This window comes from Haliaeetus leucocephalus, unplaced genomic scaffold (assembly GCF_000737465.1).
Source record: "Haliaeetus leucocephalus isolate CR32 unplaced genomic scaffold, Haliaeetus_leucocephalus-4.0 Scaffold712, whole genome shotgun sequence".
In the NCBI taxonomy this organism is placed as follows: Eukaryota; Metazoa; Chordata; class Aves; order Accipitriformes; family Accipitridae; genus Haliaeetus; species Haliaeetus leucocephalus.
The window spans coordinates 5,000,853-5,024,868 of record NW_010973148.1 but is presented as its reverse complement, the minus strand read 5'-3'; the positions used below and the strand labels follow the sequence as shown (position 1 = coordinate 5,024,868).

The 24,016-nt window shown below is 39.6% G+C and overlaps 1 protein-coding gene across 1 annotated transcript in view; it reads right to left on the bottom strand.

The window, feature by feature from the left end:
• The window catches only part of OCA2 (oculocutaneous albinism II), a 183,611-nt gene that overhangs the window by 81,421 nt on the left and 78,174 nt on the right, over window positions 1-24,016 (bottom strand). Inside the window, exons 15-17 of the mRNA XM_010580473.1 lie at window positions 13,809-13,956; window positions 12,149-12,206; window positions 10,650-10,758 (exon numbers count right to left, since the gene is read on the bottom strand). Of these exons, the coding sequence (XP_010578775.1) occupies window positions 10,650-10,758; window positions 12,149-12,206; window positions 13,809-13,956 (315 nt within the window). The remainder of the gene's footprint in view (window positions 1-10,649; window positions 10,759-12,148; window positions 12,207-13,808; window positions 13,957-24,016) is intronic.

Sequence of the window (24,016 nt, the reverse complement as noted above, 5' to 3'; positions counted from 1 at the left end):
AGGCAGAGAAGTAAGCACAATCAACAGTCTGAAACGTTCACTACTGAGGAAAAAATTGAGCTAAATATCCTGGATTCTTCAAAAATAAGAAGATTAAAGGGATCCTGGCAAGTCTTCAGGTATGTACCAGGCTGTTCCAGAGGGCAGAGAGCAACCTGTTTGTGGCAGCAGTAGTGGGTAGGACAAGAGGGAGTAAGGAGGAGGTGTAATAGCAGCAAGGAATATTCAGGCTACACAATATTCAGGGTCACATATTTACAGTGGTTGAGAAATAAGTAGAGCTTTTAAAAATCAGCTAGACCAGCTTCTGCCAGAGGAAAATATAATACTCCTATCTGCAAACAATGGGATGGACACACTGATTTTTTAGACATTTGTCACTGAGGAAAGTATGATATTCTTTTCCCGTGATCTTAGCAATTCCCTATTTGTCAAAACGGCCACAGCAACTTTTTGTGAACTGCAGAAACCCTTTTAGCCCACAATGTCCATCACAGGCTTACCACCTAAAACATGTTTGGCACTTACCTTTGAACAACTGTTTACACAGCATGTTACTGAATATATATGAGGAAGTAAAGTCCATCACTGTGTTCCAACAGCTTAATCAGAAGTCTGATGAACTCCACAACCCCTCAAAATTTAGCGTAAGAATGTATGCCAGTCGTTCATATAGTATGGTATAGTTATAATGTTATGTAAAACATACACTCAGTTATACTCTTATACAACCATATAGAAATATTGGGGTGAAAAAGTTAAATCAAAGACACATTTCCAGTAGTGCTTGCTCTACTCATGGAATGTGTTTCATCAGGACTACTGAATGTGAATGAAAATGTCCTGTATTTCAGGTTTTGCAATTTTTTGTTTTATTTTATCAGACATCCCTGAAAATATACATTCTGAAATCATGCTGAATGTTTATAAGTAATACTTGATGCCAACTGATAAGCACTGTTTTATCTTTAATACTCTTTTTTTATGAAGTTACCCTCTTACAAAGCAACTTGCTGGTCTTTTGAGCAGTCTCTTTTCATAGGCATAGCTTCATAGAAATCATTTGCTGTTGTTCTGTGCTATTTGTAGCACCACAGTTTAAGGCTACTCCCTGGGGACAGAACTGTGATGGTGACAGTCCAGGACAGCTTGTGCCGCAGCAGGAAATGCTTGGCACAATGCAAGAGGATTAAAAGAACATGCAAAAAGTTGGTGGAAACTATAACCCCACGCAAGGCAAGAGAAACAGAAACCTATGCTGATAGAAAGTAATTGCAGCATTAAAAACCAGAAGTGTAGCATAAAACAAGGAGGCAGAGGACTAGCTGCTCTGTAATCATAGATCAGCACATGTGCATTGGGAAAGGATGGGCCGGACTGTGTTGCATAGCTGTAATGCCATGAGGTCAGAATGCAGAAATCACATTCACTGTTGTATTGCAGTGTCAACACCTAACTTTGTTAATTCTCCAAATGCAATTTCATAGATGAGATAGGATGGCATCCAAGAGAGAACACCCTGGTTTGAGATTGCTATAGCTAGGCACTGCATCTACACGGAAGACGTGCTGACAGATGCATAGCTGTGTATATTTCACCAATGCATAAGTCTAAAAAATTTACAGAGTTATCTCAGTAAAGGTCACTGCAAACAAACACATTCTATTGCCATAGCCTCATTAACTCTTGTGAACCAAAAAGAATTTGAGAAGATGCAAATATCAAGATAGAGGAGAGGTCAGCTTTTCTACAAGTAAGCAATAAAGTACAAAAGCTGCACTAGCAGATACAACTGTTACTGGTGCTTGGTTTTTTCTCATCAAGTGTATGGACAGCTGCAAGGACAGAGGATATTTTCCATGCTTAATTACATGTTTGTAAAGATGACTGTGCAATTTCAAGGGCAGAATTTTTTTAAAACTATCCTAAAAGAAATTAAAACTGTGAGGATCATGGAAAGCAGATTTCTCTTATTTTCAGGAGCAAAGTGTTATGCTGAGAAGGAGGAATAGCTAAGATCTGGACCAGACTTTCTGAGTCTGAGTCAATGCTGGCTGCATCAATTTAGCTCCATTCCAACTTTCTTATTATTACAAAATAATTGTCAAATTTATTTTTAACTTATGTTCATATACACTATACCAGGAATTTTTTCAACATCACTATAAATCAGAGATGTACTAAGTCTCTTAAATACTGTTATGTCCATTCTCATTTTAAAACAACAATTCGCATCTTCACAGTGCAATCAAATCTCCATAGTACATACTCAAAGGCTAGCAGGTCAGTCCCATGCAGTTCTCTTCTTGACCTCAATGTAAAAGTACTAGACAACTTAAACCAACACCATTGCATGCCAGAACAGATAAAATAGCAGATGAATGAGCCAAGAGCAAGGAAGTGAAGAGCACTAAATGAGGACAAATCACTGACAGTTGTAGCTGATACCACCTGGGGAAAAGGGCTGCAGATCAGCCCCTGCAAGCACAACTTCAAGGACCTGGAAGGGTCTCCAGAAAGGGCTGAGGACTTTCAAAGAGGAGCGCCTAAAACCATGCCTCTAATCTTACTACATCTTACTACACTAAGCTGGACACTGTCAGATGCTACAATTTGTTGCTCTGTTTACCATTATCAGGTCAGGAACCAAAGAAACCACTTTAGTCATGGAAAGCAGTGTCACAGCTTCAGGTAGGTGGAGCGTTAATGGAAAACAGTAAGAGAAGAAAGAATCTGCCACAGACAAGAGTACACAGAATGAGTAATTGCAGCTAAAAAGGGATGCATAGGATGATACTAAAGGCCCCAGGTTTATCAGTAACTCAACAGTTATTAGTTGTAGATGATAGAGCAAACTTAGGAGATAGTCAAAACCCATTTTAGGTGTAACAATAAGCTAAAGAAACAAGTATGTAACACACATACCACACACCATGTATGATAAAATCAGATATGATGTAGATCTGAAGACCAAATTTGAAAAAGCAAAGTGTAAAGCTTTAGAAAATGTAAAAAAATGGGTTCAAGTGGACCCAAGCACAGGGAGGAAGAAACCATCAACACTATTCACCTCCTGGTAAAAGAGGAGGAAGGCACCCCTATCACGCTCATGCCAGCAAAGACCTGAAGATATCAACACTTTGTTGTGACTTGTCCCACCCTAAACCTCTGAACCTTAGCACCCTGCAGACCATCAAAGGGTGACCCTAACATCAGAATATAAGGGGGAGATACTGGGAGTATTTTGGGTTTGCTGGGTTTTCTTGGGGCTTTTTCTGCAACAGTTTTAACTGTAAATTATTAATGAGTTTTGCTTTGTATTAATTAGATAATTTGGACTGTGTTAATATTATCATAAGAGAACTAAAAATAACTGTTTGTTGTGTTTTGCTTACACTGATACAACTTTTAATTAAACCAACAAAAAATTCTTAGCTCTAGGTACAAGGAATGTCCCCCTTTTTGCCCACAATATCACAAGCATATCACCACTGATACTTTGAAAGTGGGAGCTTACTATCGTATACAGAGAAGGCATCCCTAATCCAAATGTTTTGGGGACCAAAACCATCTAGTTTACTGAAATGTTTGAAGGAGTTTCTAGGCAACCACAGATTATTCAAGCTGATATTTTTAGCTGTTATAGAAAAGGTCCATAAATTCTGCTTCCCGGGCTTTGCATCTGGTTCCTTAATTTATCAAGCTGTGTTGGAAAGCTTTACAATGTGACAAAATAAAATAAAAAAATACAAGGAGAAAAAAAAAGACAAGGGAAAGAAAATATTGGTTGTGACACCTTTAAATACAGTTGATAATTCAGTATCATTTGAGCCATTACTTAGCAGTCAATACCTACAAGATCTCCTCAGCTAAAAGTGATTAATGGTCACAGACTCTAGATAATCTGGAGTTAAATGTTAGATTTAGTGACAAATTAAAGAGCAAATGTGCACTTTTTGCTACCAGGATATAGTGATATAAGATGTGAAATATAAAATGTGCTAAACTTAACAGTGTGGCTTTTGACATTAAGCCTATGCTTTCTTAAATCTACGTCATTCACCAGTTTTTATGGCTTAATAGCTGTCTATCTCACTAGCATTTTCTATTTTTTTAAACACTAAGCAATTATACACCAGCTTATTAAGTTGATCTGGTTTTTCAAACATTTTATAAAATAACTCCTCAGTAACATTGAGTAGCTCTATAAAGAAGCTTTCATTTTAGCTATTGCACAAATTAACCTGAAACCAAACATTTCCAAAATATGAACACATTCTCTTTTTCTCCCTCACTATGGGTACAAACATTTAAATTTTTAGAGTCAAGTTTGTTGGTTTCTGCATATATAATTTTATTGTTTGTAAACAGTGTCAGATTTATACAACTCCACCATCATGCAGGATAGTAGCATAACATGCTTTAATCTATTTATCACTGATAGCAGATGAGAAAAAAGTTCCAGAATAACATTTTAAAGTGTAAAAATAAGAGCCCTATGGATGCTTCAACATTAACACCCCTTTCAGACTAATGGGATCTGTCCACACTTCTCTCAGCCCTGTGCTTCTTCCCCATGATGTATAAGCCTTTTGGACCTGCAAAGTTCTGCTGCACACTGAGAGGCAGGATCTTTCTCACAGAGCTCTGGGGGAGTGGTTCAAGTTTAAAAACGTTTTCACCATTCTAAAGAAACCTCTTAGCACAAGTTCAAATGCATGTACATCTGTCCCAGGGCCCAGATAAAAGCTGGAGGAAAAAGCTTATTAGAGTTCTTAGGCAGCTTCCTAGGCTGCACGTTCAGAACAAAACCACACAGACTACATTTATTTCACTTGTGCAATATTAGTTCTTTTTTAGCTTACAGCATTAAATAATTTAGTCAAAGATCTCTAAGGTTTTTAAGGTCTTTAAGGTTTCTGTCGTTTGTTACAGCACTGCTAACTCTCACACAAGCTCTTACACATACTGACCCTGCCGATCTGTCTCAAAGTTGTTAGGGAAGAATCACTGCTGCAGTGAGTTCCTTACTGAAAATGTTGCAGAAAAAATAATGGATGAAGTTCGTTGTTAGTAGGCTGCAGTAATGAGAACTAGCTTCAGTGTTTCTCAGCCAAGTAAATATTGATAGGGGACTTCCGACATTCTGTGATTCAACAGCAAATTTAAGCAAGTTTGTGAAGCTCTCCAAGGCAGTGCAGCCCTTTCTTCATCACTAAGCAAGCTACCAGACAAGTGCCACTCAGTTCCAACTCTATTATAATTATTGCTTCACCTATGTAAATTACAGTGTAAGCTGAAAATTGTGCATGTCCACTTAAAAAAAAGCAGGATGAAAATCAAGAGAAATTATATGGGAGAAACTTCAGCTCCAGTCCACTTCCCTAAATCTGAGGTGTCACTTCTCTCTTTTGTTAAGACCAAATGTTTGCTATAATTTGCATAACATTCTCTGTAGACATAATTTGGGGGGGGGGGGAGGGTGTTCTGCTGAAGCCCTTTCCAATTAAGGCATTTAATTTCTCATGTGAATTTCAACAATTTTTCTGTAAGTTATGGAAATGAGTCAGAAAATATGACAACCGGTATCCAAAGGAGTGACAATACAACAGGAGTCTTTTGTATCTACAGCAACTGAACACATTTCTCCTTTAATGTTCTGGCAATAAAATAAAAAGGAGCTTTTCATAACATGGCCTACCAAACAAACAGAACTCCATTTAAATTCAATGAAAACAATTATTTCCCTACTTTTCCACTATTGCAGTCACAGTTTTAAAATGTTTCAATGATGCAAGATACAACCAGTTAAAATAAATCACAAAAAGACAGTTTCAGATCCTCAAAAGTATCTGCAGCAGAATTTGCAGACCAAGCTCACAGTCAGAAGTTAAACCAAAGTGAATATAGAAAGCAAGAGAGAGTTTTCCAAGAGAAACTAGATTTAACTACATGAATGAAGTCTCATCAAACAAGATAAACTTTGTCTGTAAATATTGAGGGATTTTAGCTTTAGAGAAAGGACGTGGGGGAAAATTTAGACCTAGGATGATTGTTTGACAGAAGTGACATGGAGTGCTGACTTATAGAACTTGTCCTACTACCCAGAAAGGTCATAGTGATCACTTTAGTTAGTTAAAAGAGTAAAACCATAAATTTTTTTAAAGTTCCTAAGTCTGGGGTTTTTTGCTAACCCTTCTTTGGTTAATAATACCAAAGCTGATTTTAGTTAGAAGTGAAACTCCCAAATAATCAATTATCAAGCCAAATGTCCATCTAGCTGTTCTGGGTTTTGTTTTTAAGTATCTATGACTAAAACTTGGTATAGCTTGAGAAGATGCCTTCTGGCATATAAAAAGTGAAGTGACATAGGGTAAGGTGAATCATTTCATGAATCAGACATTTAAAGTAGGTCAGATGAATCACAGCTGTTGATCACCTCCACTGATTATTGACCTCCTCCAGAGATTATTTTAAGGGCAGCTGAAGGTAATTAGCTTAAACATTGATGTCTGAAGGATCACAGATATCCATGGCACCGAAAATACTGGAATGGGCTCAGGCAATAGTGTGAAGACGTAACCCCTCTGCAGAAGCAAAAAAAGCCAAGATAGCTCCCTCAAGGTTTATGATTTGAAACTCTGTCTTCTGCTGGGACTGGAGCAAAGAGCAGTCCTAAATTATGGAACAATTCAGTGAGTCCAAAAATCTCCCTGTCCCCTTGCATAAATAATTAATTAATTAAAGGAACATGAGAACAGCCATAGACGGTAATACCAAAGGTCCACCTACGCAGGAGTCCTGTCTCCAACAGGGAAAATAGTGGCAACAACGTGCATTTCTCCTGGCATACCTTCCCAGCTTCCAGCAGTCTACAGCCAAAATAGAGACAGTATCTTTTCTCTGAAACAGGCAATAGCTCTTTTGTTTGCTCTTGGGTTTGCATCTTGTTTCTTGAAGAAGAGAGCAGCAGAGTCTGTTGCAACCCTCTAAAAGGAGGAGAGGACCTTCCTGTGCCTCATTAACTACTCAGCCTGGCCCTTGGAAAAGAAGTGTCTGGAGGTAGAAGAGAGCAAGAGCTAGAGGGTCTACAAGGAGCGGGGTGCCTGCATTGCATGCAGAGACCACTGAGAGGGGCAGACAAAAGCAGGGCCACAGAGGTGATGGGTCCCTCTTCATGGATATTAGAGAGAGCTGCACAGACTTCACAGCAGCTCAACAACTCATTTAACTGACTGAAACCAAGCCAAAGAGGAAGGACCTGCCCCACAGAAGCAAAAATAAGTAGGTTATAAATTGATTTTGTATATTCTTTCTGACATAGTCCCTTTGAACATCCTCTATTAAAAAAAAAATTAGTTTAAATTTAAACAAACTCTTGCTTTGTTTTACTTTTAAAGTCTTTTGTCTCTTTTGGGGGGTCTTACTATAGTTCAAAGCTCTAGATATGCCTACCTAAAAGTTAAAGTCAAAATAGGAGCCAGGTACAATCCTCAAAGGGGCTTTACTTTCATCTTTTTTCATCTTTTCTCAGATGCATTATCAATACTTTATCAATAACATAAAATCCCATGGGACTGAATGAAAGCACTATAGAAGTCTTAAAGTTTACCATATCTGTTTATTTAAATTCTCAGTACTAATCTTTCATTAACATAGATATTTCATAGAATTAGACTAAATAAATTGATGAGCAGGTACAAAAAAAAATGAATAGGAAAGTGTTCTGCATTTTAAAAGGCAGCTAAGTATGCAAATTTTATTATTTAAATTAAAATGTCAGTTCCTTCAAATTATATTAATGATTCCAAGTTCATAATGGAAAAATTGTATCAAGGCTGGGGACTGATAAAGAATTCTATAATCTTTCTAATTCACTCTACCAAATGCAATTAAAAGTTATTAGATTTCTAACACTTCAGCCTCTGTATAAAACATTATTCTGGTAGAAAATTAAACACTGAACTACAATCTACTTTCATTTTTATGAGAAAAACATATTGAACAAATTTACCCAAACCACCAGAGTACAAGATATGCTGTATTTTAGGAAATTCATTTCCACGCACTGGAGGACTAAAATCCGTAGAGACTCACAGCGGCACTACTTCAGTAATGATAAATAAGTGACAGCTATCATCAAGATAGTGAAATTCAGGAGCCACCAATGAGATCTCAGTAGAAGTTTGCAGGTTCCATTAATTGTTAATAGAAATTACATGTATGTTTTAATAACATTTATTCATTAATCTGACAAGTTTGCCATGAATACAGAACGGGGAGAAATTATACAGAACATATACAGCCCCTATTTACTTTCAAGGCTGCAGTTGAAGATCAGCTAGTGAATAATAGAAAACTGCACTGCCAACCATACCATTTGTTTTCATTTCTTTTACTGACAAATTAGGACAAAAAACAATCATCAGTTATTAAGTTTCTTCTAGTATTGACTCCAACTGCTTTGCAGTTTTGAAAGAATATCTTACCAGGAGCATATGCAACCTGCACTATGTGGTCTTTACTGTCTGTGGCTTTTCAAAAACACTTAGAGGTGTTGGGATGAATTCAAGAAATTCTACGTGGTTCGGTGCCTACTTTTCTGAGACAAAAAAGTAAGGGTGAAAATGGATTTCTTAAATTGCTGATGTGAATGCCTGCCTTATGGTCTTAGCCACCGTAACTTCAAATACCTTCAGATGTCTTCAATTTCTGCATCTTCCTACACCTTAGTAATATAGCACTTTTGCTGTTATAATACTCAGTATACCTTTCAACTTCTTAACAGCTAATAATCTTAATGGGCTGAAATCGCCCATTTCCATGGCAAATACGCTGGAACAGGGAAGCTGCCACAGCAGCTGTGGCACTGGCTGAAATGGGGAAGAAAGCCTGGCTGACGCAGCCCCTTTCCTAACCTCATACTGCTCCAGGGCACCAGGACTTCTGCTGGATGCCAATAAGGTCTTTCTGCGTATATCAACACTGTTAGATAACTGCTTAGCCCAAGTCCACAGCAAGGTACTGGTCCCCCAGAGTTCCCCTTGTGTAAGTGTTGCTTTGCTCCCAGACTCTTTTGCAGTGACCCAGCTTGTTTCATCTAAGAGAAAAATAAACCCAGGTGCAGTTCTGGAGACAATTCATTTCAGGGATCACACCCAAACAGCAGCATGGGTGAGTCTGGATCAGGTTTGGGTCTCTCTGCTCTGTACAGTTACTCCAACATTATCCCTGGTGGCTTCAGGCACTAAAACTCCATCGCATGTACCAGATAATGCAACATAGGCCCTCAGCCTCACAGTCTTAAACCACGGCTCTGTTAGGCTACAAAACTGCCCTCACTGTGAACCTGAAAATTAACTAACCCATACATACAATGTCAAGAAGAAACTCAGGGCCAATTGCTGTGCTGTGGAGATGCAGCCAGTCTTCTCTGAAGGGGCAAGGTCTGAGCAGTGTGGACACAAGCCATCCTGCACCAATAAGGCCTGAGGGCTGGGGATCAGCCCCTGGAACAAATGCGTTTAGCAGCAAAGCTATACCTATTAAAACACGTTGCTCCAGACATAGTAGCCTATATCCTCCCACTGGTGCTGGCAATATGCAACACTGGTATTTCCCTAGGTCCCAGCAGAGAGAACAGCCCTCTGCAACTGGTACCTTTATAAGCCAATCAATACACCAGAAGTGTGAGCAGCAGATATGGGAGGTCTTGTTTACCACTTGATCACCATTGTACAGCTATAACTAGCTCTATATTGTGCATAACAGAAATGGATTTCAGTGTAGTATCTGTGTATATGATGATTCAATCAATGATTTATTGATTATGCGTTATTCCTCTTCAAGACTGTTGCATTTTTCAGCCACTGGGATGGATGTACATGGTGGGGGAATTCAGATTGCATGAAAAAACATAAATCTGAAATTCCATAACTTTCAAGTTCTCAGCAGCTAATAAAATATTTTTAACTTTTCACAGGGCAACGCACAGGTAGGTTTTATTATTGTCCTTCAGTTAAATGTAGGCTTTAATTTGGTTCTGTTTTCAGGATATGCAGACCCTGTCTTCATACAGGTATACGACTAGCTGTATAAAAACCTGCACATATGGGTCTATATATAGAAAGTATGCATACAGCTATTTTCATTTCACACATCTACAGTGTCTTCCTGATTTTATTTTGGGAAATTATTTCTTCTGGTGATAAAGTAATGGAGACTGGAAGTCATACAAAGAGTTATCTATACTTAAGAAATAATGCCAGACTATTTTTTTGTTCTTCCATGGAGTGATTATTTTCTGATCTCTATAATGCATCTTGGTCATTCATTCAAACCTACAGTGCAATGATGCCAAGGTAAAATTTGCTCATTCTGTAATGTTTGGCCAGCTTGTTCGTATTGGGAAGTCAGAAAAATGAAGTCATGAGCACTCTCTGTTATTCCTCCTGGGGTGACTGAGACATGACTGCATTTTCGAAAACCTGTTCTGAGAAACTGCTGTTCTGATTAACCTGGTGTAATCGTGAGGCCAGAGACATGCTGAAAAGGGCTTTCTGAAAAGATCCAGACTCAGAAAAGTAGTACTGTTTTTTTTCAGGGAGGTGGTTTGTTTTACTTAGATAGAACAAAACTATGAAACTTACCAAGATCTAGGTAGATGCCTGGAACAAACGAGTTGAGAAAAAACATAAGAATAACACATCCCAGCACAGTCAGGCATTTGATGAGAAGAATTTTGTCTGTTATTCTGTGCTGTAGGGACAAGGAGAAAAAAAATAATAGCTATTAAAGAAGGAGCTATCTCTTATGCATAGAGTTCACAAAAGCATGTGTGAAGCACAGACTTCTGTTCCTGTATTGTGTATTACCTCCTCAGCATAAAAGACAGAAATATTTAAATTGAAGCATTCATGCATACCTATAAAAAACATGAATATGTGGCCCAGTGGGATCTAAGAGACATGAGTAGTTAGCACCTGCTGCATACATTCAGCTGTGTTCAGCTACCCCCATCACAACTTCATTTCAGTAGAAGTAGCGTTGAAATGCAATTCCTACTACAGAGGGCACTCCGGGCACTCTCTGGTTTCATGACCCTGGACAAAATCACCCTTTTCTGCACATATGCTTTGAAAACCTATGAACTGGCCTAGAGGTCAGATCTTTCATGCCTCCTGTACAACTCTCATAGACATACCAAGCCCATCATCTCTATGCAGCTTCTACACCCCCATGCCCAGCTCCTGCATCCCTGTGCCAGTCTCCTCATGTTCTCGCCCTCAGACCCCACGCTTTCCATTGTCATTCTGCTTCTCTGCTCTCATCTCACTTTTGCCACCAAGGCAGGGAATCACCTTCTCCCAGCCCGAGTCCCTCTGTTGTTTCACATAGTTTAAAGCTCTACTAAAGTACAAGTAAGTCTCTGTTCTTTAAAAAGTTTGCCTTTTATGCAATGCCTTGAAAAAGGTGTAAAACCTAGTAAGAAGTCCTGTTGGTTTTGTTCTGTTTTGGTGTGACACATAGGACAGTGATGTCCCAGTCAAGGACTTGCACTCCCAGACACAGGCCTGGATTCATTAGTGATGCCAGTGAGGTAGAGGGAATGTGACATTTAGACAAATTTAGGTTAAACTAATCCCACTACAGAGTTTACATCTCATCAGACCCAGCCTCAGCAGAAAGACTTAGGGAGCCTTAATGTGTGCACAGCAAAGAGAACAGGATTTATCCAAGTGGTTTATCCCTGCTTGAACAATAAAGCAGGCATGTCACAGGCAGTGTGGTAAATTAGAGCTGATATTTGGTACATCAGCAGGAGTGTACTCTATTGTCATACATCACAGTTATAAATGACCTATTGACACGTCCTGAGTCTTTCTGGCCAAGGATTAAAAAATTAAGGAAACACTGCTGAATCATTTACTGATTCTTTAAATTATATTTTCTAAGGAACAAAAGTATAAAACCTAACAAAACCTCACAATGTGGTTCAGTAACCCTGTCCCCCTGAGAAGCCAGCCAGCCTGCCTGCCATATTTTTTCCTATAGAGTTATTAAATTTGCATTAGATTCAAAGCACTCTCTCTGTATAAAGGCATAGGTCTGCTTACCTGGATACTGAGAAAAACTGCCATCTACTTACTTTTTTCTGGAGTTCCTGAATATTTGTTTCCCAGTTTTTATCTTCCTGTGAAATTTGCCTGAAAGAAAATGACACCTGCTTTTTTCCAGAGTGAAATTAGAGCTCTGCCAAGGGTGTTAGAATAAATCCCTCCCATCACAAATAGATCACACTTTCCCCCATATGGAGTAACTCATACCACAAAGGAGTCGTGGCCTTCTTACTGCCAGCAGCAAAATTCCCATGAGGGTTCAATGAAGACTCCAGTTTTGTAACATGCTCCACTAATACCCAAAACCTTTTTTTCATGAAGGGTGCCACAGGCCTGGAAGGAGCTAGCCTCCAGGGTATGGACCTTGGTATAGGATCTGACTATATGCAATATGTTGTTCCCTTAATAGTTTCAGGAGTTGATGTGTGCCCTGCTGCGATAAAACAAGGGTCGTGTGCTAACACCAACAACTCAGAACACATATATTTTACATTTGCATTTTATAATGAAGTTTTTAAGATCTGAATAACTTCACCGTGTTATCAGCATAGTCAGCCCTCCAGCAAAAAGCCTTGGGGTTTACAGTTCAGAAGCGCTGTTGCTAATGCTAATGAATTTTTTACATTGCTGTAAATGTACTGTGCTGGAGGAATCCTGATTTTTCAAGATTAAATATACAATTTTTATTTATACTTCAGAAACATCTTCTTTAGAGTGTCATAAAGTCTAATAATTTGTTATAATATTTTTGAAAGGAGGCTATTTTAACAGCCTTTTTTGTCTTTAAGTATTAATGCTGTCACTCCATTCAAAGCACACAGTACCAGCAAAAAACTGTGTAAACAAGAGTCATCTTATTACTGGAATAGGTGGTTTAAGAAATCGTATTTACATGTCCTTGCTCATACTGTTTATTAATGAAAATTAATTATTTCAGTTTCATTTTAGTCAATTCACTTTCAGAGTATTTATCACTGCTATTCTCAGTCATCAAGTTCCATAGGGTAACAACTGCTTTTGCCAAGGTTAACATTTTTCTTAGTCCTTGTTTATGTAAACTTCTTTTCTAAACATAAACAGTTAGTTATGTCTGCACTCAGGTTCACACTGAAGGTTTGATTAGGAAATAATTTTAAAACACAACAATTCACTGGTGACATTTGTCAAACTCAACAGTTCACTGAAGAACACTTGAATTTTTCAGTAAAAAAAGAAATGATAGCATTTTACTATGCTGAAGCCACTATTGCAAGGAAAAATCTAATGACATATTTGTGAGCTTTTTCAACCAAAAAATACCTGAAATTTCTAGGTCTTTAAATTTGGGTCATATTGATATATATTTTCCAGGCCTTACACATAGCTTTTATTCTGAAATACTTTGTGTTTTACTGAGGCCAAGGGTGGCTCTTCATATATGCTCATCCGATCAAGTGATGACTAAGAATATAGGTCTCATCCCAGTGAAGATTCCTGAAAGCCTTCGCTCTCAGCTCTGCCTAAAATTACTAGATATGAGCCCTTGGCTGGTTGAAGCAAACACAACTATTGCTACTGATGTTAGCAAAGCCACGCTACCATTCCTGGCTGTAGACTGAGACGAGCAGGAGCTCCCTGCCAGTCCAACAAACAGCTTGTCCCCACCAAGGGTCAGAGCAGGAGAGGTGGGACAGGCTGGTCCCTGCTCACCTGTGGAACGTGCTCAGCTTCTTCCTCAGGAGCATCTCCAGAGTCAGCACCTTCTGCATCAAGAGGCATTTCACTGCAGTCTCCTCTCTGCTGGCTGGGTTAATGCGCTGTGCAGTCAGTCGCCAAACATAGATCTCATGTTTCAGCTCTAAAAAGAAGCAAAATCATTTTTCTTAGAGCAGGTGCAATGCACATGAAACCAGACACACACAGAATATGTGTAAAGTGCCCTGGACTCAAAGCTGTTAAAATTATTGGAATGGTTTCCCAATAATTTTCCACTTAGGAAGCTGCTTTTACCATACATTTTGCAGAGCTAAAGGGAATGAAAAATAAAAAGAAATTTTTCAGAATTTTAAATAAATTAACCTCAAAGTCCTTTTTCAGAGAAAAAGAAGTATTGTCTTCAAACACTTGCAAATGCCTTCCACAAGCTTTAGTGCTAAAATCGTAACACATTCATTTTTCATCAGAAAATAAACTGCTGATATATGTTATTATACTGCTAACAAGATACTAGTCACTTTGTAGTTAGGAATTACAGCAAACGCTCCTTCACTGTATTCAGAACAGACAACATGTTTCCATTCACTCTATGTTCATACAAGCAATTTTAGCAATCTAAGGCAAAACTGAAATTTAGCACTGTCTTATGGAATACCGTTTAATAACATTTCAAAGGTTTCCTAAGGGGACTTAACTCCTAGGCACTGAAAACACAGCTACTATCACCTGCCTGCTGACCTGAATGATATCTGATCCTGTGTAAGTTCAGACAGACTGATTAACACTTGAAATCACTCTCCAAAATCTTGTCAGGATTTTCAACACTTTTTGATTTTTTTTTTTTCCCAGTACTGTCAAGGCCTTGGAGAATGACCAAAAAACGTGTGTTCCTGTTAAGGAAGGACCTTAGATTGGGCATGCCAAAAAAACCTTTGGATTTTCCAGGAAATCACTGAGGAAATAAAAGCAGAATATTCATTCAGAAACTGTCTGTGCAAATGCTTCTTGATAAAGCAACAGGATGTTTCTTCACCCTTCTTTTCTGTCCCCCTCAAATTTCATGTAATTGAAGACAATGTGTCAAGAACTCAAGCCTTTATATCGTAAGATCCCTGTTCAATCAGCAAATTGTTCTTATCCTAAGAAATGGATGTGGAAGTCTTTGCACCATGTATACAAACTATATGCATTATTTATAAAAAAAAAATAATGTAACAACATAAGAAATATTTAAACACATTTTAATGTAGGCAGTGATATTAACAGTTACTGCTGCAAATCCCTAGTTGTTCACAGCATCTACTATCAAAAAGAGTACTAAACGTATTTAATTCCCTTGCTTCCTTTGTGACCAAGTATTCATAATGATAATACAGAGTGAATCATGTAAAGATTGACCATAAAAGGGAATTAGGCTTGACAGAACTCCACCATTTAAGAGCAAAAGTAAGCATGTCCAGAGCTTGCACAGTTGACACAGAAAAGGGATCTGAACAGCAACTGACTCATATTTTGTATGGTTCATGTTTACAGATGAGCACACATCCATCAGAATGGTAATCTTCGCCTGAGCTTTACAATGCAAGACCAGAAATGTAAATTTGCACTATCTAAAGCCCAGTGACTATCCCAGGTTATTAAACAACTAGTGCGCAGCTAAAGCTTTTCTTCCAAGAATGGATTCATACCTGAATGACAGACATCAAAGAGGTGCAGAGTCTACCACTTTCCTTTGAAATATATTTGGTGATTCTTGTCAGGAACATAATCTGATACGAAATTATATTAAAACATGGATACATCCTGCTTATCAAAGGATCCACATGACTTTGTGTAGAGACCTTGTCCTGGCCATCATTTACTTTTCCATCAACATTTGTGACACACAAAAATATATCCAACAGTGATTTTCAATTCTCTTCCAAAATATAATCAAAAAAGTGACAGAGCCTTAGGCTACAGCTGATCTTCTGCTCCCCACATAAAAAAAAAAAAAAAACAAAAAAACCCCACACAAAGTAAACAACTCTTTTTGAGGATTAGAGTGGATGGGAACTGTGGAAAAAAGATGTATTTTAAACTTCAAATATTTTTCTTTAATAAGATGGCAAGATTAAACTTTAAGTCTCTGAATTTGCATTGTGATTTCTGAAAGAAACTAGTGACCACATATCTGGGGTCTGCTTCGGCTCCACAGTTTCTGATCAATGGGGCAACAAGCTATTTCAATTGGCAACTTCCTCCTCATAACATTCACCCTGAAAGTGGTCTGAAGTTGTGAGCTGGGAAGTTGTTCCTTCCCATATAGATGAGCAAGACTAGATGGAGAAAAGTTGGAACGTGGCTTTCTTGCACACTCTCCAGTGCAACTCTCCAGGCAAAAATTTTGTATTTGAAAAAGTTTCCTGAGCCCTTTGAGGTAAAAGAAGTATTTCTATGATCTTACATGCTGCCCTAGAATGAATGAGATAGAAACTTTTGTATTTAATTTAAGCAGGTGAAGGGGGAGAACCCTCTCAGTAAGTGAACAGTCCTTTCTGTACTGCTTTCTCATGCAATTTTCAAGTCAATTGGACTGTGGCTTTGAAACTGTCTCTCATCATCAGTCCAAGAGAAAGAGTGTGTTTTTGTCTTTTTCTCTGGCAAAGGCTCATGAAGCATGACTACCCAGTTGGCTATCCTGCTTTCCAAAAGCTTGTCTTTGCTGCAACACTTTTTCTGATCACGTCTGTTCATCCTGCCTAACATTTCCCCACATCCTTTCCAAGTGAAATTTCACCAAGGGTTTTGCTGATGGAGGAAAGCTGAATCTTTCAGCATCTAACTGAGATGCAGATCCCCAGCAGGTATATAAAGAATCTTTATCTTCTTTCTTTCAGAAAGGGGCAGGTAGCATCACTGTATCTGTGCCACAAACAAACCCGCAGAGCGGAAAGCAGCATGACTTGCATTGCACATTCCCGTTCCATGTCTAAAGTGTTGTGAGGCTAATCTCCAGGTTCAGCAAGGTCAACCTGGTGCTTTCTGGTCTATGTTAAAAAAATATATGCATGTTTTCACATGGCTTTGATCTTGCCTTTATGTATAGCAAGTCCATACTTGATTTTTCAGTCATTGGTTTTCCAAACATCCCAAGGACATGAACATTCAACCAGCTGTGGAATTTACTTCAGAGCAAAATGTCCTTTGAAAATCAGAACAGTTGATACATCTTTTATACTGGGACTCCTGCTGCAGTAATAATTTGTGAAGAGGTTTTCTAGGTCATCCCACAGAAAGTTTCTCCTATTTCTCTTTCATGCAAATCGTTGTAATAGCCCATTGTGGCATCAGGTGATACATATGCATTAGCAGTAGCTTTTTTTTTTGAAGGAAATACAATACAGGACCCTGAGGTCAGTCAGAACACTGAACATGGCCCAAAACTTTTGGGCCTTTCTAGACTTCTCCCATTTCAGGTCTGCAAACCCATTTAGGCAGCAACCCTTAGATTTTGGGAACATCTGATATTTTATGACATACTGTTACACAGGGACAAGGGCTTAATGCAACTGCAGGGTCTTAGCAATCACTTTGAAATTATGGCTATGGCAGCTTAAGGCAGTATTTGACCGCCCCTGGATGGGAAGGTCTCGCACCTCGTTTCCCCATTCCTGTCCCCTCCTCAGATGGGATCTAATGCTCACGTTACACCAGGGCAAGCTCACTCCACTCACTTGTCCTACAAAACCCAAACTGCAGGGTTTTCACAGGGTTAGCTTTATGGTGGATCAGCCTATTAACTAATTTATCCTACCACTGCAAGGTCTATTGCTAATAATTGAAATGGAATATGTGTGTGACATGTATCTTTCATGGCAGTTTATCATTAAAGCAGCTAAATTAACGTTTAACTGCAACTGTAGTAGCAGCAGTTGAAGTGATAGAAGCAAAGCAAAGTTTAGTATGCAGTGTTCTGGAGTAAAAGCAGACAGGAGAGCTGCAGCTCAGTCAGGGAATTCAGCCCATTATGATATTAAAATCTTTGTGAATATGGTACACTCATAAAGCCCACAAGGCACCACAGCAATATACCTAGCATTATTATTTCATGAAAATTTTCTTTTTTCTTTTTCTCTCTTTTTTTTTTTCTCCCAGAAAGCCATTTCCAACAAGAAAAGAATAATTTTTGGCTTAGTTCTAGGATCAAATAAAGGATCAGCAAACATGTAAACCCTATGCTGCTAATCTGTTCTGGTTTTGTCGTTTATCATATTTTGCCGTGGAGACCACAGATATAGCATCCTGGACTCACTGAATTTAATGGAATTTCAGCTGTTGACCTGAGCTGTGACATTTTAGAAAACACTGTTTCATTTAAAAATGCATACTCTTTCTGCAGTCTGACAATTAATAGTCAGATTGATTTTCACTTAGAGTAATCACACATTCCCTCCCACCCAACTGCCAATAACAAAGAAGACATCCTCAAAAACTGAGTGTAATTAATTCCCAGTCTCAGAATCTGAAAACGCCAGTCTTGTTAATGGAAGATACTCAGAAGAGCATGACCAATCTTGATGAGATGAAAAGAATTATCATAAAATGGCAATTTTTAACTTGCAAGTGCACTAAATACATTAACTACCTTTTTCACAAGTAACCCAGGTTTGCACTGCTGGGCTGTGACTAACAACATGCAAAGCATGTTCTTCTGAATGTGTTTTTGTTTTTTTTTTTCTCTACATGTTATTGTAGCTTAACTATTTTCAGTAAAGCAATTATTTTTCTTAGGTAACTTCTCAGAACAATAATATTTCTGTTTAAATGTTAACTGAAATGAAATTAAGTACCATGAATTATAGCTTAATCCACTGATAGTAATATCTATAACTTTTAGTAATTTTTTAAATCCCTGATATTATGTAATTAATCCTCTAAGCATTATTAGACAGTAAGTGTCATCTCCATTTTAAAAGCACAAAAACTATGTCAGAAAGGTGAAACCCAAGTGTAGAAAGAATTCACCTTGAGGGACATTCCAGCACAACAACTCATGCCTCTCTTCTAGAGATGGTGCCCCTCAACAGGACACAAGCATAAGGCTCTCATTCTGGGGGAGGGAAACAAAACAAACAAAAAAAAGCCTAAATGTTCTTGTCTTTATTCCTTTGAGTAGTCCAGTTCATCAATAGTGGCTAAAGGTAAGCAGACGCATAAATGTTGCAGGGTCTTCAAAACTGCGACAAAAAAAACTTTGCCTTACTCAGCTAAATACTTACAAAGGAATGCAAGATATCTGTACAATGCTGCATAAAGCAATACAGAGAATTTATATAAGCTTTTTGACTCAAAGCCCGACAGCTGGGGCCCCATTTGGTCACCGAGGCACCTAACACCAGTTTGGTTGCCCAACATGGGATTGTGTCCATGGCACAGGATTTACAGGACATCCTCATCCCTGCAGCAAAACAGCTGGAGCCTGAGCAGAAAATGGCAAAGTTCAGAAGGTGCCACACACCTAAGTCTCATCCCAGGAGCCATCTTCTGGGCAAGCTGCGGCAGGCTGCAGCAGCCCCAGGAGTTGGGCTGTTCAGAAAGCTGCAAACCATCCTTCTTCTACAAAATGTAACAGGAATTTTTTCTCACTGTGCATTGGGTTTCCCCCTGTAATTTTCACTACTGAAAGAATCTACAACACTGCAAGCCTACCCCTGCATTTTATAAGGGAATAGTCAGTTTAATACCTCTATGATGGTCACATAACACTCAGATGAAGTAATCTGCAGATATTAAAGAGGGTTAGATCTCTCATAACATTTCAAGATGGTTGATGACATACGTTACTCTTCAGCTGGTTTGTCTGTGAATGAGGGATGGTATTTCTCACAGGTGATATGGGCTCTGTTTCAACCTCTGGGTAAGTCAGATTTAGAGCCACAAAGTTATTTCAGTCCTTGTCATTTTGCCCCTTAGTTTCCCCTACTACAATTCCCCACCTTTTAAAAGCAGATACCTGACTATATTTAGGTTTCATGTGTGTTCATTAGCACTGCCCTAATGTGATTAAAATACTCTGTACAATTCTGTTACATTGAGAATGGCACAGGGTCATGGGAAGTAGGATCAAGTATTTTGAGCATTTGTCTAAAACACCGGTGTAGTTCATTTCAGAAAATTTTCATCAGGTTTGAAATCTAGAAAAATAATCCTGGTTTACTCACTATCAGAAAGTTTTAACTAAGACTGCCAGACTTACCAATGAAAACCAATTTACCCAATGTTTTCCATTAAAGTACAAGTTTCACAATTAAAAAAACTCCATTCAATTCATTATTCTCTGCTCAAAAGTGAATAGGTATTTTCCAATCATAAAACATTTTGCACCAAACATAACTACTGCAGAAGTCCTTTCAATACCAGGAAAAAAGAAAGAAGAAAAAAAAAGTGTTGCAAGCAACCACTTAAAGATTGTATTCCCCAAGTCCTATAATCCAAAAGATAGTGCCTCATCTAATGCTTTTAACAGGACAAAATGAAGAGTAAAATAATGAAGCACACTTCAGACCCACCGTATCTTTTAGCAACTGGTTTAAATGTAAAAATGCTGACTAATAAGTTCAGCTCATTTTGACAAATAAAAAATGCCAGGAAGAATTTAAAAATCTGCCAAGGTTACACTTTTATTTGAAACATCATCACCGTGAAAGCTTTCTGCAGCAAAAAGATACAGAGCATGTGTTAAATTAACCTAAGCTGTTCTCTTAAGCTCTGTGTATCAGGAAGATCTTATGAGCTTCAGAGCCATCAGAGTAAAGCGAAAAATTTTGTCATAGCTTCACCAAAACACTGTTAATTAAAAGGACAGGTCTTGCCAACCAGTGTATATCTGTACAATCATTTCACAGTTGTAGTACATATACAAAGATCAAGGGGGACAAGTGCTGTAAAAGAAACAGGAGGTATCACTTCCTAAGTTTTTACCTCCATCAGTGATTTTTCTGTTCTGATTCCTTCCATAAAAAATGTGTATAATAAATTGTGAAGTGCTGCTCTATTGATTCAAAATGCCACTGTAGTATACTTTCTTTCTGCATAAGGCAGGTATTAAACAGCTGCCTTCTTGTGATGACTACATTCTCAATACACTAAGCAAATATTATGAATTGTTATATTTCCCTTATTCTGCAGTGTCAGAATACTATTTTTATCATCTGAAAACAAGAAAAGACAGATCAAGAGTTTCCTCTTTCCAAGGGGAATATTCCATCAACTCTAAAACAGTACAAAGGACATATAGAGGATTTTAAACATAAAATTATCTAAAATGTTTAAGAATATAAAAATCTTGAATCTATGTAAAGTAAATAACTACACTTATTTTCATTCCTGGTCATTAGAAGAGCTATTGAAGGTGCAAATAATAAAAGACAGGGGTTTTTTGTTGGTTTTTTTTTTTTTTACATTTTCAAACATAAAACCATGACCCTGGTGGATCCTGATACATTATCCGAAAAGGAGTACACACGAAGTCTGCAGGGACCATAAGACTACCTAGCTCATTTGAGACTGAAAGTCTTACAGTTCTTGAAAATAAAGGACACAATATGTACCAGAAAGATACAATCTTAGATCCCAATTCATAAGAAAGCTGCATCTTTTAGTTTACCATGCTATCTTCCACAGTAGGAGAGTTAAAATGTTAACTACTCATTGTTAATATATACAACTGGATTGCAGAGAAGAGGAAAAAAAAATGTTTTCCTGTTCCACATTGTTCTTCAAGATTTAAAAATACTTCCCATATACTCCCATGAATTTAGCATCTTGGGTGAGGACAGTAGAGTGCAATACTTGTTGCAAAACTTCCATCCAGATTAAGCTTGGAGTTGAATGCTTAAAAATATCTTGAAATATTCCTTTCTTCGGACATTATTCTCTGTATAATCTGCCTGCTGGTTTCCTTACCTGAACCGTCTTTCAAGTGAGGAGAGTCCACTACTTCCAATGTTACATTAAAATACCAATAATGCTTTACTCCCAGTTAGCAAAGTACCTGCACAGGTAGAGACACAGCTCAGGATTGAGATTTGTTGATGTACTCAATCCAGCTAGGTACTTGATGTACCTCATACTGATTCTAGCACGAAATAGTTCCCATGGTTACAAATATGTTACCAACTAAAATAGGGCTAAGGACTGTTCTCTGACCCCAAGCAGCACACATGGCTGTACTGATGCTACGTAACACCTTACCCTGGGTCCCCTCTGTGCCCTTGCAGTGTCCTTATGGCCCTGGACAGTATTATTATTTTATGTGGGCTTTTTTTGATTCAAATTGTCTGAAGCAACATTGGGGCTGTCTTACAAGTGGTCATGGTAGTTCTTCCCCAGCATCAAACTGAAAGGTTGTATGTCACACTGCGTGGCATGGCATGAGGGCACACGCCACTGTTAGAGGATGCAGAGGCCACCCAGACATCCCATGCCCTGAGAAAAAACCAAAGCTATTAACTCTTTAACCACAGCCACCTGCCCTGGGTGCCGTTCCCCCAGGCAGGCATCTCAGACAAGGGGGTTCACACAGAGAAGATAATAATGACGGCACTGAGCCGTACCCTCTGTTCAATTACAATTACAGTTGACGATGCCTGTGTTTGGTCAATCTGTGCAGCACAAAGTACTACAGCAGACATTTGTAGTCACTATGGGACACAGAGGGGAAAACTCACCAGACATTAAGTGCTAAATGAGTTTTTCAGTCTTGCCTTGTTTTCTCTGTTGACAATCCCCCTAGCTCTGCCGTTCTCTGCACAGTTGTGAGAGACTGAAAGAGTTAATGTCTCAAACATTGTGGCGGGGAAAGTTCTGTGTAACAACGAGTCCTGCAGGTGAGAAGCCGATCAGCACAGATCCACACAGGACATCAGCAACAGGGTGCAGGTGCAGTGCTAGAGCATGTGCAGTTGCTTGTTCTGACGTGCTGAGCAGGGCAGCTCACCATGCATGGCCAAAGATCAAACAACGGTCATGTCTGCAGGGAGGGAGACATTACTCCCCAAACAACCCCCAAGCCCACTGACCCATTTTCCAAAGGTTCTGAAAGCACAAACTGCAGGAGTGTCATGGTTTCAGCCCAGCCGGTAACAAAGCACCACGCAGCTTCTCGCTCACTCCTCCCCCGCTGGCCATGGTGGGATGAGGAGAAAACATGAAGAAAGGCTCGTGGGTCAAGACAAGGACTGGGAGAGATCACTCACCACTTATGGTCACGGGCAAAAGACAGGCTCAACTTGGGGAAGAAACAAAATCAATTTCATTTACTACCAACCAAATCAAAACAAGGACATTAGGAAGTAAACCCCAACCTCAGAACACCTTCCCGCCATCCCTCCCTCCTGCCCGGCTCAACCCCACTCCCGGTTCTCTCTCCCTCCTCCCCCCAGCAATAGGGGTTGGGGTCAGCTCCCCACCCCTTGTCTCTGCCGCTCCTTCCTCCTCAGGGGAGGAGGACTCAGCACTCGGGCCCTGCTCCGCCGTGGGGTGTCTCCCACGGGAGACAGTCCTCCACCAACTTCTCCAAGGTAAGTCCTTCCCACAGGCTACAGTTCTTCACGAGCTGCTCCAACACGGGTCCCTTCCATGGGCTGCAGTCCTTCAGTCACAGCCTGCTCCAGTGTAGGTCCCCCATGGAGTCCCGGCCATCTTGGGGGGCATCCACCCCCTGCTCCGGCGTGGGCTCCTCTCTCCCCGGGCTGCAGGTGGGCATCTGCTCCCCCGCTGCCCTCCATGGGCTGGGGGGGTCAGCCTGCCGCCTCACCGCGGGCTGCGGGGGCATCCCCTCCTGCCCCGCTCCTCCTCCCCTCCTTCCTCCCTGACCTCAGTACCCACAGAGGGGTTCCTCTCCCATCCCAATCCCCCGACTCACCGCAGGTTTCCCCTCTGAACTCCGTTCTCCCAGCGGCGCTACCACCATCAGTGAGGGGCTCGGCCTGGGCCAGAGGTGGGTCCGGCTTGGAGCTGGGGAAGCTTCCAGCAGCTTCGCACAGGAGCTGGCTCTGAGGCCCCCTGCCCTGCTACCAAAAAAACCTCGCCACACAAACCCATAACAACGCGACACCTAATTAGCCTAATGAGTTCAAGTGCCTGCCCGAAGAAGGAGCAAGCAGATGAAAAAAGGACATGAATTGAAGCCCTACATGTGCACACCGTCCAGAACTGGA